This window comes from Lates calcarifer, linkage group LG13 (assembly GCF_001640805.2).
Source record: "Lates calcarifer isolate ASB-BC8 linkage group LG13, TLL_Latcal_v3, whole genome shotgun sequence".
Taxonomy (NCBI): domain Eukaryota; kingdom Metazoa; phylum Chordata; class Actinopteri; family Centropomidae; genus Lates; species Lates calcarifer.
The window spans coordinates 2,444,364-2,458,422 of NC_066845.1; the positions used below are offsets into that span (position 1 = coordinate 2,444,364).

General features: G+C 37.9%; 1 protein-coding gene across 9 annotated transcripts; it reads left to right on the plus strand.

Annotated features, from left to right (window-relative positions):
- Positions 1-79: 79 nt before the first annotated feature.
- On the plus strand, positions 80-8,498 carry LOC108877715 (uncharacterized protein YwnB). 9 transcript variants are annotated; one of them, XM_018668351.2, is made up of 6 exons: positions 80-114; positions 788-843; positions 5,101-5,274; positions 6,051-6,252; positions 6,437-6,601; positions 7,450-8,498. In XM_018668351.2, the coding sequence occupies exons 3-6, from the start codon at positions 5,140-5,142 to the stop codon at positions 7,605-7,607; spliced, it is 660 nt and encodes a 219-aa protein (XP_018523867.1). In that variant the 5' UTR covers positions 80-114; positions 788-843; positions 5,101-5,139; the 3' UTR covers positions 7,608-8,498. The 9 variants fall into 9 exon arrangements, with proteins under 9 accessions (XP_018523867.1, XP_018523792.1, XP_018523567.1 ...); XM_018668276.2 differs by having other exon boundaries at positions 92-114; positions 5,036-5,274; XM_018668051.2 differs by having other exon boundaries at positions 96-114; positions 5,131-5,274.
- Positions 8,499-14,059: the final 5,561 nt, after the last annotated feature.

Genomic DNA, 14,059 nt, shown 5'->3' on the forward strand with positions numbered 1-14,059 from the left:
AAGCCATAATTTGAAATCTATATTAAACTTTTGAAAACCGTTGCTCTATAAACACAACTGAACCCCGCTGCTCTTGAACACCTCCCTCACTGAGCGGTTGAGTGTGTGGCGAAGGTGAGTTATCTAACGTCGGGCTGATACTGAACTACAGCAACGTTTATATGATCTATAACGAGCTATCTTATCTGGATATCCCCTTTATCTCGGTAATACTTAACGGTTAAAACATAGTGTTTTGGAGATATGTGGTAAAATGTTGTATATATGCGTTACTTCATTTGATTACAAACACCTTTCAGAAAGGGGCGTGTTGGAGTCACCGGAAAACACAAAACAGTGATTTACCCCGGTTTGATTTAGAAACTAAAACTAATTCAGTCTAGTCCTGCTGTAAATTCTACCACCGTTACAGCGATAGTGTTCAGTTTGTGTAGAAACAGTTTTGAAGGGGAGCAATGTAACTTTACAATCTCCTTTCAAATCAAAACCCGTGCAAATGTTTACCACGTGACCAGTTTCTCACGGTGCGCATGCGTTTTCCGGTGTAAACAGGAAGCATATTGACCACTGCAGCTGGTTGTTTGAATGTAGAAAATACTACGAACGAGGAGCAGCATAAGATCAGCATTTACTGAATTTCTCATCAGCTCATGACTGAAAATGTAGACTTCTTTTTCTCTAGCTTGAAAACAAATATTTTTGCAGCACGTAAAAACATTGATTTGCTTAAAAGACCATGAGAAGCTGAAAGTGACAACATTTTCTGATCTTCTGCTTTTGCTTGTAGGTGGTGGGATTGTCAGTTTGTTAACGCTGGGATCACTGCTTGTACCTTAAATGACGGTAAGTCCTTAACTGTATGGTATTGTTGTCAGTTCAGTACAACATTCAGAGACAGAAAAACATGGTGTTCTCTCAAGTTATTTTTCAATAATTCATTTTCCATACTTAGATACTCTTCTCTTTGCATAACTTGCAGCCTGAGGCCATCATTCAAACAAACCACTTCTAAATTAACGTGAATAATTTTCCAGGAAAAGGCCATGCCTCTGGAAGTAATTAAAACATAAGTCAAAACATTAAGTGGAAGTCTTGCTCTTGACCCTAGTGAAAGTCACAGAACGTGTTTTTCTCTTTCTGGGATCTAGTAGCTTTAAAGTGCTAGGACAGGGGCAAAAACACCAGACTGAAGTAGTGAACAAAGTGACCTTTGTTTAAATTAAGTGTAGTATTTATTGTATTATTTGCTGTATTGTATATCAGTGGGTTTACATGCACATGTAACTGGTTTACAAGGTAGATGCAAATCAGTGCATATTATTAGTTTTTTGACATTGTAGTTCTTGCTGTTTTCTGAAGCTGAGCACTACTGAGTTTTTTTAAGCTTGAGATACTGTATTGCTTGAACATAATGTCTAGCTCGAATATAGACAAAACCATAGCGCTCCATTGAGCAATAGTCAAAAATGCGACACCTTTGAGATCCAATGCAAATAAATGTCTGTAAAACTGCTCAGAAATCATGGGGGGAAAAATGCTCTTTATAAGTGCAAAACTTGCCTGAGAAACATCAGGTTTTTAAGTTTTCTTCAGTTTCCAAGTACCTCACTCAAAGTTGTCAGTATGTTCAATGGTACAGAGCGAACAAGAACAGCTAACGGTGAACTCGGCGTACTTAATTTTCAAAAAATGTAAACAAATGTAGGCTTTGAAGGGGCAGCTCATGCAAGGTAACTTTAACTTTAACATGACTCAAAACCCCTTAGTGCTCAAGCAATCGGTGCATCAAAAATCCGTGTTTTATCTGCACACACATCCACTACACAAATATTTTAAACTTTCCTAGAACAATTATCTCCAGTGCAAATAAACATCCGTAAAGTCGCATAGAAATATTAGAAAAACGTGTGCTCATTTGAACTGCAGAATTTAGAATAGAATAGGCTTTACTGTACAGTTAAGTACAACTTTGCCTGAGAACCATCAGGTTTTTAGGTTTTCTTCAGTAACAAAGTAACTCAGTGATGGGTATTAGTATACCCAATGGTAGCTCACAAACAGGAACAGATAACAGTGAATTCGGCGCAGTTAAGTTTCCAAAATATAAAGAAATATAGGCTGCACAGGCTTCGTCAGTCAAAAATCTGAGCGCGTCATGCCATGCCAGTAGGTGGTGGTAAAGCTCCATTCCGTTGATTGCCAGTTTCAGCCTTCAGTGCAGTCAGTGATGGCAAGACAAAGGTAAGCCGTAGAAAAAACGGGGTCAAGAAGAGGACGACAAGTCAGTCGAGGTTTGAGGAGAAGTTACGATGCCGGTTTTAAATTCAAGGTGATTGCTAGAGGATGGTGAACGACTGTGTAAGGAAAACAAGTCATCACATGCAAGTACATCTTCTAACACTGGTAGGCTTTTTACAATGCAAACATGGAGGCACTTGTTTGTTTTGTCGTATAACTGATGCTTGTTTCTTGTTTCTGCAGATAGTTTAGGAGCGTTTTGCAATCAACAGCGTCATGACAAGTCAGTGATGTAGGCTGTGGAGTACATTCTGGGATAGATTGGGAGCATCATCTTCTGTTTTTTTTATTTTTTTTATTAATTTCTTATTTTTTATTTATTTTCTTTTTTTGCAAGTGATGTTTTCTTGAAAAGAAGTTTGAAACAGACATCTGTAAGTTTTATTGGTGTGGTCAGTCCTTACAGCTGCAGAATTTGCCAAACATCACGATATAGTATTTGGATTAAATACAGGATGGGTGACAGTGTCTCACTAGAAGAGGGTTTTAATCCCTCTGTTCTGGGCTGAGGGGCTGGGTAAAAAATGTCCCTACTGTGGTATCCTTCAAAGTTAAAGATAAGTCAATTTGGGGAGACAGCTTTGAGAGTTAAGAACATGGAGAAAATTGAGATGGCTGTGATTAATCTAACAACAGACCAAAAGAGAGATGTTCTAATATCGCATCATACGGCTCCTTGTTTGACACCATGGATATATTTAAGTGTAATATCTCGAACAGTTACACTGTGGGCTGCTGAAGCTCTCAGAGCAAGTGAGAACAGTTTAGATGATTCATTCTCTAAGTCTAGCTGGAATTGTTGTCTCTCCTGTGTTTATGACTTTAGAATGGGTGAAAAAAAGTTCTATAGGATGGTTTTCTAACTTTCTTTATGTGTTAACAAGGAGAAGTTTTGCCAGGTGAAACCTTTTTGGGCTGTTTTTTATTTATTGTTGTAATACTCATTTCAGCTGCAGGAGGGCGAAGTGTACGACTATATGAGTCTAAATGGGACTAAAAGCATTACTGGTTTCCCACAGGTGCTTTTTAATTTCCCATGCAATCTAAACACAAGATGCATATATTGTGTGTGAGAAACCTGAGGTTATGGCTTTTATTTTGTTGGTGTTAAGACTCTCAGGATAAATATCTGCTTGACTGATATGATATTTAAAATGTCTGTTGGTCTGTGGTGGAGGCGGCAAGCTCTAACTCTGTTTCAAAACTATCCCACAATGCATCCCACAACCTTCGTCATTGGCTCACCAAAATCCAAGATGATGCAATTTGTGAAATTGTCGATGGTGCTGCAGTGTGACTGAAAAGTGAATTTCAGCCATGTCAGATAGCTATTTTAAAAGAACGTAAATAGTTAGAAATGCCACATATTGGTTGGAAAGGTTTGCACACATACATATCTACCTGTTAATTTTCTATGTCAAATTGAAATTCCCTCACTTTTGTGGTTATTAATATTCATAAATAATTATGTCATTAGCTGCAATAGTGTCATTTCAACCATTTTGGATGAGATTAGAATATATTTAGCACGCTAAAGGATCCCTGAGTACACAGCTTTTTAAGTGTAAGTCAGCACAATTATCGGCAAAATGGAGATGTAAAATTAAGAGTTTTATTATTTATATTTTAATAGGTTTCCTGCAAAGCACAACAATTTAAGTAGGATTTTATTTTATGTATTTATTATTTTAAAGCAGCTTCTGCAGAAAAGGCACGTAAAGGATTTTTTTGTGTCTGATTTGTTGTTATTTCTTTTTAATGTAAACTTACTGAAAAACAACAATTTGATAATACTATACTTGTCCTTCAATTATTTTATTCACTGTTTTGTCTCTGCAAAAAGTATTTTTTCAGTCACAGGAGTTCAAAAATGGGGTTGGTTTATACTCAGAGTCAGCTTATGTTCAAGCCAATACTTTGTCTGTCTTTGAAATGTTGCTTAAAGATTTCTAGACAGCATTATGTACATACATTGATTAAAAAGGGGGTTATTTTCATCTCGCCCACTAACCTTTCCCTTGAACATAGCAGCTACTGTATCAGAATGATTTCCTAACAAATATCATTCAACAGTATCTGCTTAGTATCCTCAGCGAGCATCTGACCAACGAACTCGTCATTATCAGCCACTGCAGAAATAATCCATTCGGCCTAGTTTAGGAACAACAAAGACGCGCAGTGTCTTTCCTGTGCTCCCCTGGTGTAAGAGAAGTTTTTTGGACAATCCTGTGAGCTTTTTCCTGCACACAATCTGACAAATTACAGACAAACTATGAATCCCATGTTTCAAACAATTGTAGTGGTTAATGGCAGCATCTGTCTTGTTTTACTGTTACATGCAACTTCACAGAGTGCTGGTGTAAACAACTGTAATAACTTGTGTTATGTTCATACTGTCTGCAATTTTATGTGGTTGAAAATTTAATTGAAATTCATTTTATTTTGCATTGTGAATTAAATGAATTCAACTAATTGAATGAATACTCACTCAGATAAATAAAATAATCATTAGTAGCTACATTAATCCTGTGTTATTGATTTCTGGTGGCAAAACTACTCCCACACATTTAACCTCCTTTATGTAAGTATTTCTGTTTGAGCAGTGACTAATATATATACAAGGATTCAGTGTAGCATATTAAACACAAAAATCTGTCAGATGATAAACCATAATTACTTAGAGAGTGTCTTTATTGCACCGTAATAATTGTGTTTTACACTTGCGCTTGCGAAACAGGGAGTGAACCTCCCTGCAGTTAGTTTGAGAGGTCAGAGCATTCAACGCCATCTTCCATTGATCAGCCTCAGCCCTGACTGAGCTGTGTGTGACAGAGTCTGAGGATGAAGATCACTGTGCTGGGAGCCACGGGGCAGACTGGTCAGTATCTGGTCAACCAGGCGCTGCAACAGGGTCACACGGTCACCGCCATCGTCAGGAACCCGGGAAAACTCGCTGTGCATCATGATAATCTCAAGGTAATGAAACACCGACTTTGTGTGTTGTATTGTGCTGCATGACTATTACAGGACGTTACTGCTGCTCACTGCATGCTGGGTTCAAAGTTCAGTCTGTGCTATGTCACATGATAAATGTTGTATGGTCCAAATGAGGGTTATATGAGGAGGAACCTTAAGTTACAAATATTGAAATAACAATCTGGGTGTGATTCTTTTCACACAACAGTGCAGATAACATTGTGAACTTATCTGCAACACTGCAAAGATAAGCATCAGTACTTTTCTCATCGTCAACAAAAACAGTGAAAAGACAGAAATTAACAGTTAATTATTATCAGTATCACCTGATGCCTCTGAGGCATAGAACTCCACTGTTATTCAGAAACACTTAAATGAACACTGTTGCACTGGGTGACATGTTACTTCATCATTATGAACAAGGGCATTGTAGTTTATTTTGAGTTAGTCCCACATACACCATCCTACAGCTGTAAACACTCCCCAGAGCGCAAAATGTGTATTAATCAACAGCGGAAAATACTCTCCAACAACTGCAATATTTACCCCTGTTTGTGTAACACTGGCTAAAAAAACTACAGCACCCACACCCAAAGTGAAGCGGTTACACAAACATCACACAGGTTTGACACCATTTGATGAAGACAACACATACAGTTTTCTTAAGAAATAACTGTATTTTGGAAAACATTAAATACTTAATAAAAACTTAGGATACAGGCTCCTAAAAGTAAAACTCCTCTTGGGATTGTTGATGTTTCTTTGTCTCCTTTCAGGTGGTGGAGGCTGATATTTTCTCAGCAGACAGTCTGAAGACTCATTTCAAAGGTCAGGATGTGATCATGTCCTGCCTTGGCTTCCCGGCCTCCATCTTCTCGGCGGTGACGGGCTACACCCTGTCCATGAATGCTATGATCAACGCCATGCGGGAGGCCCGGGTCAACAGGATCATCACCATGACCTCCTGGTACACCGAGCGTGAGTCCAGCACACGTGATGATGCCTTCAAGGCCTTTTCTGATTTGATTGACTGTTTAAGTTGAGTTTCTGATTCTGTGCAGTCCACACATTAAAGGATTGTTATCAGAGTGAAAAGTTTCCTCTTCAATATGCATTTTTGAGAAATAAAAATAAGCTAGTTTCACTTTTTCGTCATTGTTAGCTAACTCTGGAGCTCAGTCTTCATATCTCATCCGCTTCCTCCTGCTGCCGATGATCCGAAGCGTCCTCACCAACATGTATGAGATGGAGCAGTTTCTGCAGAAGACTGACGACATCAGCTGGACTGTGGTCCGCCCACCTGGCCTCAAGAACCTGCCAGCCTCAGGTAAAAGCAGACAGCAGTCAACAGGGGGAGAAACAAATCAATAAAGAGACTAAAGAAACATGCATTCATTTGCAACCCAGTAAATGAATATATGGTGCAGTATTGTGCAAGGACAGTGTACATGGCAACTGGGAATAGGTGCTGCAGTGTAATCCAATGGGCAGTTGTCTGGGAACTGAAGGTCACACAATAACACAAACAATCTAACCAACCGTGGCAGTGGTATGTAGGAAACTCCTGTGTTCTGCCTTGTAAAATAACTTTTTTTCAATGATGTCCCTGGTTGAACAAAAAGGATCTTACACTTTAATAAAAAAGGTCTGTCTCTGTAGGAATTCTATCAATGTTGTCAGACAAAACAATCAGAGCTTGTCGGTGGCAAAAACAGTCACTTAAGTGGATGTACTTTGACATGGACAGTTGCCCATTGGATGACACTCTCTCATGGTGGCTGGATACACCGTTCTTGCTCAACACTGGACTGATGCCAAATATTTTTGTGCCTGGCAATCAATTTAAGTCCAAAAACATGAGAAAATAAGGCCCAGGTTCAAAAGTATTGGAGTTATCCTTTCACCAAAACAGACAAAACTCTAGATGGGAACCCTGGTCTATGGTGTGACGACGGTCGCTTTAGAGCCAAGGTGATGCAACCATGAGCAGCAGAGCTTCATCTAGTAAAGTGCTTAAAGAGTAGTACTGCCCCAGGATCCATTTTGACATAGTTCTTATTAGCACATGTTCTCATAACTTAATGCCATGTCAATGAATGGCCTTCATTTTTTGTAAACAACAGTCCATTCCTTGACATTTCAACATGTAACAGTTTTTTTTTCTGACTTCCACAGCTCAAGAGTTTCTGACCCATGAGGGATACTTTGTGCCCGACAGCAGCGGTAACCCTGCAGGCAGTGCAGTGGGAAGAGGAGATGTGGCTCGCTTCATGCTCTCTCTACTCAATAGCAACGCCTGGGTCAAGAAGGGAGTCGCCATCACCACCAAATGAAAAAGAAGAGGTTGGCATTAATAAACAATCGGTTCATCTCAAGTGCAAAAAACTATATTTACTCACAGATCTCTTGTGGTATCTAACCATGCAGCTATTTTTCTTAAATTGTCTTGGTTTTGAGATATCAGCCTTTAAGATTTTTACCTCCACCCCAATACAATATAAGTAAATTAAAAATTTTGGTGCTCTAACATTGGCAAATCTCACCTGCAGATTATTTTCTCAATGAATCCATTAAATATTTTGTCTTTAAAATGTCAGGAAATTGATAGTCGTAGGATTGCCTTAGCAGCTGAAATAAAGCCTGCAAATGCCAGTTTGAAAATCCTGGGTAAACATTATCAGTCCCTTGAGAGGGGAAGTTGACAGGTTGGTAACTATCTTCACGGTTAGATACAATCAGAGCCAAGGAAGAAAATGTCTTCTTCTTTAACTGAGGTGAACTGGCCTTTCAACAAAATGTGCAGTCTATTTCCTGCCTTCACAGTCTACTAATGGATATGCTGGTATAACTGCTTTATGAGGACTTATATGCCTTTTTATTTACTCATGTTTAACTTTTTCTTGTTTTTATATGTTTTAAAACCTTGTTGGTGTTTGTATCACCACTAAGTTACTCCATGGGAGTACACTGCACTCACAGATGTAGCTGTATGACATGATTTCAGCCACATGAGGTCAGTGTGGCACCATATTTAGCAGCAGTAAGTAAAGGCAACATAAATTACTATAAGGGCATCTATTTGCTTTTTACTAATAGCTACTGGTAGATATCTCAGTATGAAGTAAAACCTGCAGTGGAAATGTTGCACCATGTATTCACAGGAGTACTTTACCTGAAAAATGTATTGAAGCAGTTCTTTAAAATAAACATACATGCAAAAGTGAGGAGTTTTCTGTATTGTATATGGGGATGTACATTACAAGTCAAGTTATTTGGGGTTTTGGAATAATTGGGAATCACCACACTTCTAATTTATGTTTAAAAGAAGATCTTAAATACCAAATATTGCCTTTATCCTGGGCTACTGGGGGTTGTTTTGGACCCTAAGTATGCAGCACTTCAGGACACACCCAACGTAGTGTGGTGTAAAACCAAGTGTTTGGCCAAGGATTAAACATGTGGTTGGATTTGATTCCAGCGATCAGGGTGTGGTCAGGAATGCAACATGTATTCGAGTACATGAAGTAGTGGAGAGAAAGGTGAGATTTATTATCTCTTTATTAGTTCGTACTCATTGTCCTGCTGCAAATTTAATCTGGGACTGATCAGACACCTCCCTGATGGTACTGATGAGGGATAAGAGTAAAAACATCTGAAGTGCCTAAAACTTTTGCACAGTATTGTAGGTTTTCACATGTTTTTATAAAAGTAGGATTAACAACTTATTCAGACACCATAAAAATATCTGATACTTAAACCTAATATTCAGATCATTAATGGATTAACAGGAAACTGTTTATCTTGAAGCAAGACACATTCATTTTTTGGTCACATTTTTAATACAGACAATGTAATTTTGTTGTATGAATCTATATCAATAAAATGCAGACAGTGACAGAGGTGATATAGATAACAAATCTGTTGATTTTTTTGGAAACAATGAGAGGGCAGTCAGAAATGTGAAGGGAACATCACTAGTTACACATCATGCTACAGCAGCAATTTTCTGGGGAGCATTTTTGCCTATGACAGTGTTTTCTCCATGGAATTGGGTTATTAGCTATGTATCCAACCCCCAACCTGGAGAAGTGGATTGCACTTTGTCAGGCCTCCACCCTACGACCTGTCCAGCTTGAGTGTCCCACGTGAAGACTAAGCTTCTGCTGGAATAGCTCCTAGGGTCACTGAGTCACGCAAACCCCCTGACCATGATAAGGTGGCAATCCCTCAGGGGGAAAACTGAAAAATAAAGACTGAATAAATTACTCAAAGCCAAGTCTTCATTTTCACACAGTATATTTTGATTTTGTGGTTTAGTGTTGCATTTATCAGTCACTTGTCAGCCTTTGGTCTCAAAGTTATTTTAAATTAATATATTAACCTCATTAGGATAGGACATGTAGGCAATTTTTCATAACTCCCACCATTTTTCTTCAGGGTATTTTAAATTCATAAATCATTCACCTTATATGTGATAGATTATGTGATCTGTGTAGTGTCTTATCTTTTTATATACAGTGACTTCAGTTCATTAAACTTGTTGTCCGTTCATATTTATTTAATTATTCAATGCTTTAACTGTCTCAGTGTGGTAAATCTTCATCATGCAGAACTTCGCGGATGGAGCTGCTCATGGTGATGAAGTGGGACCTGCAGGTATGTCATCAACTGGCCACGACGTGTCTCATCATTGGTCATGACCTCCTGGGAGGAGCGCAGAGAGGTGGAGAGACGAAGTCGGAAAACAGATTTAAACCAAGTTTGAAGAGTCGCTCTGGTTTGCTAGTACTGTGAGAAAACTTTGTTGACAAAGATGGATGCTAAAACAAACTCTGGACCTGCCTTTTTTCGAACAGGAGTGAGACTGGATGCTGAACACACCTAGAGCGCAAAGGTAAAACAGTTGAGCGGCTAGCGTTAGCATTAGCATTATCAGAGAGCATTAGCATTACCTTGTAATGATGGCTTTCAATTCATTTTTCAGTTGTTTATATTGTATGGGTAAGAGTGTGTTTGTGTTTATGTGACTGAGGCATCCCTGACATGAGTTGTGGACCCCCAAAGTGGAGGGATGATAGGACAATGGGCTCTTAATAATCTGTGTAAATCTGTGTTTGTGTTTCTGTTCACTTTACCAACATTTTCTGTCTCTTTGTTATTTTGTGTTCATCCTGAGGCCTGTACTATGAAGGAAGTTCAACATACCCAGGATATCTTTTCGTTATCTGGCTTTACTAAACCTAACAACTACAGTCTGGCTAAGTGGTTTTACGACGCTAGTTATCGAGTCATTAAGTCAACCCAGGATTTCCTGAGCATGTTCATGGGTAAGAGGCAGCGCTGTTAAAAGCAGTGTTGTCAGAACCATGAGTAAGGTACCTAATTTATGAGAAGTAATGCTGATAGCTGCATGTTGTTTCGGTCCTAGCGACGTCCACGAATGACATTTAACAAGGTGAAATGAAAACAGTATGATCACATAAGAATAAAAACACTAGAAATAATTTCCAATTATCAAAGTCAGGCTGAGGATTTATTGTGAATAAGTACAGAAATGCTTTTTACTTACTGAGTGAGCATTTTTACTCTTTAGTCTGATGGTGATTTATTCTGAGTTACTCTGAATATGTGATACAGATCAATAGTGACAATAATGTCAGACTGTTTCTGCTGCCAAAGCACAGAGGAGAGTGTTAATGTCTGAGGTTGATCTGACTGAAATGTTAGGTTAGATTTTGTTTGTCATTTCATTTTGCTATTTTGCTATTTCAAACAGTATCAGTATCATTCCTTAAATCCAATCTATTACTGTGTACATAGTCCTGTTTTCACTGTTCATATAGTTTATAATCTTTATATATTGTTACATATTATCTTAGTTTATATCTTACCTTGTTTATATCATGCCGTTTTCTATTTTTGCTGCTACAACACTGAATTTAAATAAATACGTCTGAACACTGAATACTTGTCTGTTTAATATTGTATGATAGTGAATATTTTTATCCAGAGGCCACTTGTAGCCAGAGGTTAGGGTTAGGGTTACAGGTTCTTTAGTCACTTGTAGCAGAGGTTAGGGTTAGGGTTACAGCTTTTAACCACTTTTAGCCAGATGCTAGGGTTAGGGTTACAGGTTTAGGGTTAGGGTTACAGGTTTCTCTAGTCACTTGTAGCCAGAGGGTTAGTCAGGATTAGGGTTAGGGTTAGGGTTAGGTGCTCAAGGCATCCTTTTCTTCGAACTGTTCTTCCATGAACTATGTAAATAAACTTAATTAATGGGTTATGTCTATTTTTTGACAAATAGTCAACTAGATTGCAGACTGAAGATCAAATACTGAACATAAACAGTTTAATATCAGACTCTCTGTGATTGCGGACAATGTCTCTGCAATCATGCACAATGTCTTTGTGATTGTGGACAATGTCTCTGAGATCATAGACGGTGTCTCTGTGATCATCGATAATGTCTCTGATCGTGGGTGATGAAGTTGAATCAGTGACCCTCGTCTCCGCCGATTCTTGCGCAGGTTTCTGTGAAACATGGACAATGTCTCTGATCATGGACAACGTCTCTCTCATCTTTGACAAGGTCTCTGCAATCATAAACAATGTCTCTGGTCGTGGACGATGTCTCCCTCATAGTCAATAATGTCTCTCTGACCACGGACCATGTCTCTGCAATTGTGGACGACATCTCAGCAATCGTAGACGATGTCGTGGATGAAGTGGTGACACCTGGAGAAAATCAAAGAGAAACATACAAAGGAAAATTATCAATACACTACTACCTATTCCTCATCAACAGTTTAACCATGAAAACATAGAGAAATATTCAACATTACAGCTAAACCACAGCATTTGATGGTTTTACATGCCTTATTATACTATGATATTTTTGACGGTTTTTGATGCCTTACTATGACCTTGTTTTTACATTTCATGAAATTTTACTGTTATGCTTTTTTTTATCGCCTTACAATTCTGTGACATTTTCACCTTTATGTTAAATTAGTATTACCTCTGCATCACCTTTATATTACTGATTACTTTTACTATAACCTTGGATATTAGATTACTTTTACCATTACTTTTATAAAGTTTACAGATAACGTTTAGTGATGAAAACTACATTCAGTTACTGCAAACTACTTTTATAGTACAGATAACTATTACATCTTTCTTCTGATATTACAAATGACTTCTGTAAATACAGATTACTAATACATTACTTACATTTTTTTATGTAGCAGATTACCTCTATTATTACACTTTTTTGATGGTAGTACTTTTGTTACATGGTTTTTGTTCAGCTCTGTGACATTTGAGACTGTTCATGGGTCTCTTTCTTTCATAATTATATTTTTATAACTGAATAAATTGTTTGTTGTTATGAGGTTTCAGAAATATTTTAGTGATCTGTTTTTTATAGAAATAAAAATATTTTCTTACCTTCACCATTGGTGGATCCTGTTGCTTCTGTGAATTCAGCTGAAACACACAGAACATTTGTTTAAAACCATGTTTTTCCAAACAGAATATTAATCAAGAATAACTGCTACTAACAAGGCATGACTATGGTTATTATCTTTCCAATACTGAGTACACAGTAACAGTCATTTTATCCTTAAATTCCTTCTTTTCGTTGAACTGTTCTTACATGAACTATGTAAATAAACTTCATTAATGGGTTAAGTCTATTTTTTGACAAATATGAATGAACTATTCAGACTGAAGATCAAATACTGAACAGTCAGTGCTCTGTGCTGTTCCTGAAGCTTCCTTTCAGTTGATATAGGTGGACATGGTTGTCCTACCTGTTATCCTATGAATCAGCTAACAGCAACGTACACTTGGCATCTGGCTCATGAGACAAGACAGAACATTGTTAGAGGTCTTTTAAGGTCCTGAGTTGGCCAGCCAGGACGAGTTATTCATAGAAAATGGGTTAAAGGTTGTGTAAGAACAACCAATTAAGGTTTCCAGCCAGTGTGAAAGTTAAGATCTGTTTCCCTGAGTTCAGGAACTCAGATGTATTAAACCTGATATTAGCTTCATCAGTACATTTTGTCAGATGTCAGAGAGCCTGTAGGGAGGTAAAGCCATTAGCCCAACCCTGCACAAACAGTTTAAATAGTCAAACTATGCTAGAGGACATCATTGTAACCTTATCTGAAAAACTGCTCTGAAATGAGAATTAACCCAACCAGTTGTCCAAGAATGCAATCTGATATGCCTGTGAACATAAAGGGAATTTGTTTTCATATTTCCTACACAGTTTTGTGAAAATATATACAGTACATGCCAAAAAAACAGTAGTGATGAACAGATCTGCTATGCTGTAGCAAAAACCCTGACACCCATTTACAGTAAACAAATCAGAAACCAGAATCAGTAATGGTAAAGAGCTGTCTGTCAACAAGACACACTGAGAATACATGTATATAGGCAGTGGTCAATGTAATTTACATGTTCTCTCCATGTTTGCTTTTAGTTGTTGTCTCTGGCTTTGTTAAATATACTGTAATCATACGCAGTCCCTCTGGCTATCCATTTTCTAAATTGGCCCCTGTCTAAATGGGTCTTTTGAGTAATGAGATTGTCAATAATTAAAGGGTTAAACTGAAGCCTGGGGGATTTTTAAAAAACTTCTAACTACAGTTTTCTTAAAGCACAGAGACACTGATGATCAGTTCTGTGCAAGGAAAAAGGGTTTGTGAAACAATACGTTTTTCACACTGACACAACAATACATTTCATTGTATTTTCAATAAGATCAAGTTACCAC

What these genes read in the sequence shown, in the direction of transcription:
- LOC108877715 (XM_018668051.2), top strand. An exon ending in GACCTCCTGGTACACCGAGC is followed by an intron (nt 6,253 to 6,436) that starts GTGAGTCCAGCA and finishes CGTCATTGTTAG; the next exon opens with CTAACTCTGGAGCTCAGTCT. An exon ending in CAAGAACCTGCCAGCCTCAG is followed by an intron (nt 6,602 to 7,449) that starts GTAAAAGCAGAC and finishes TGACTTCCACAG; the next exon opens with CTCAAGAGTTTCTGACCCAT.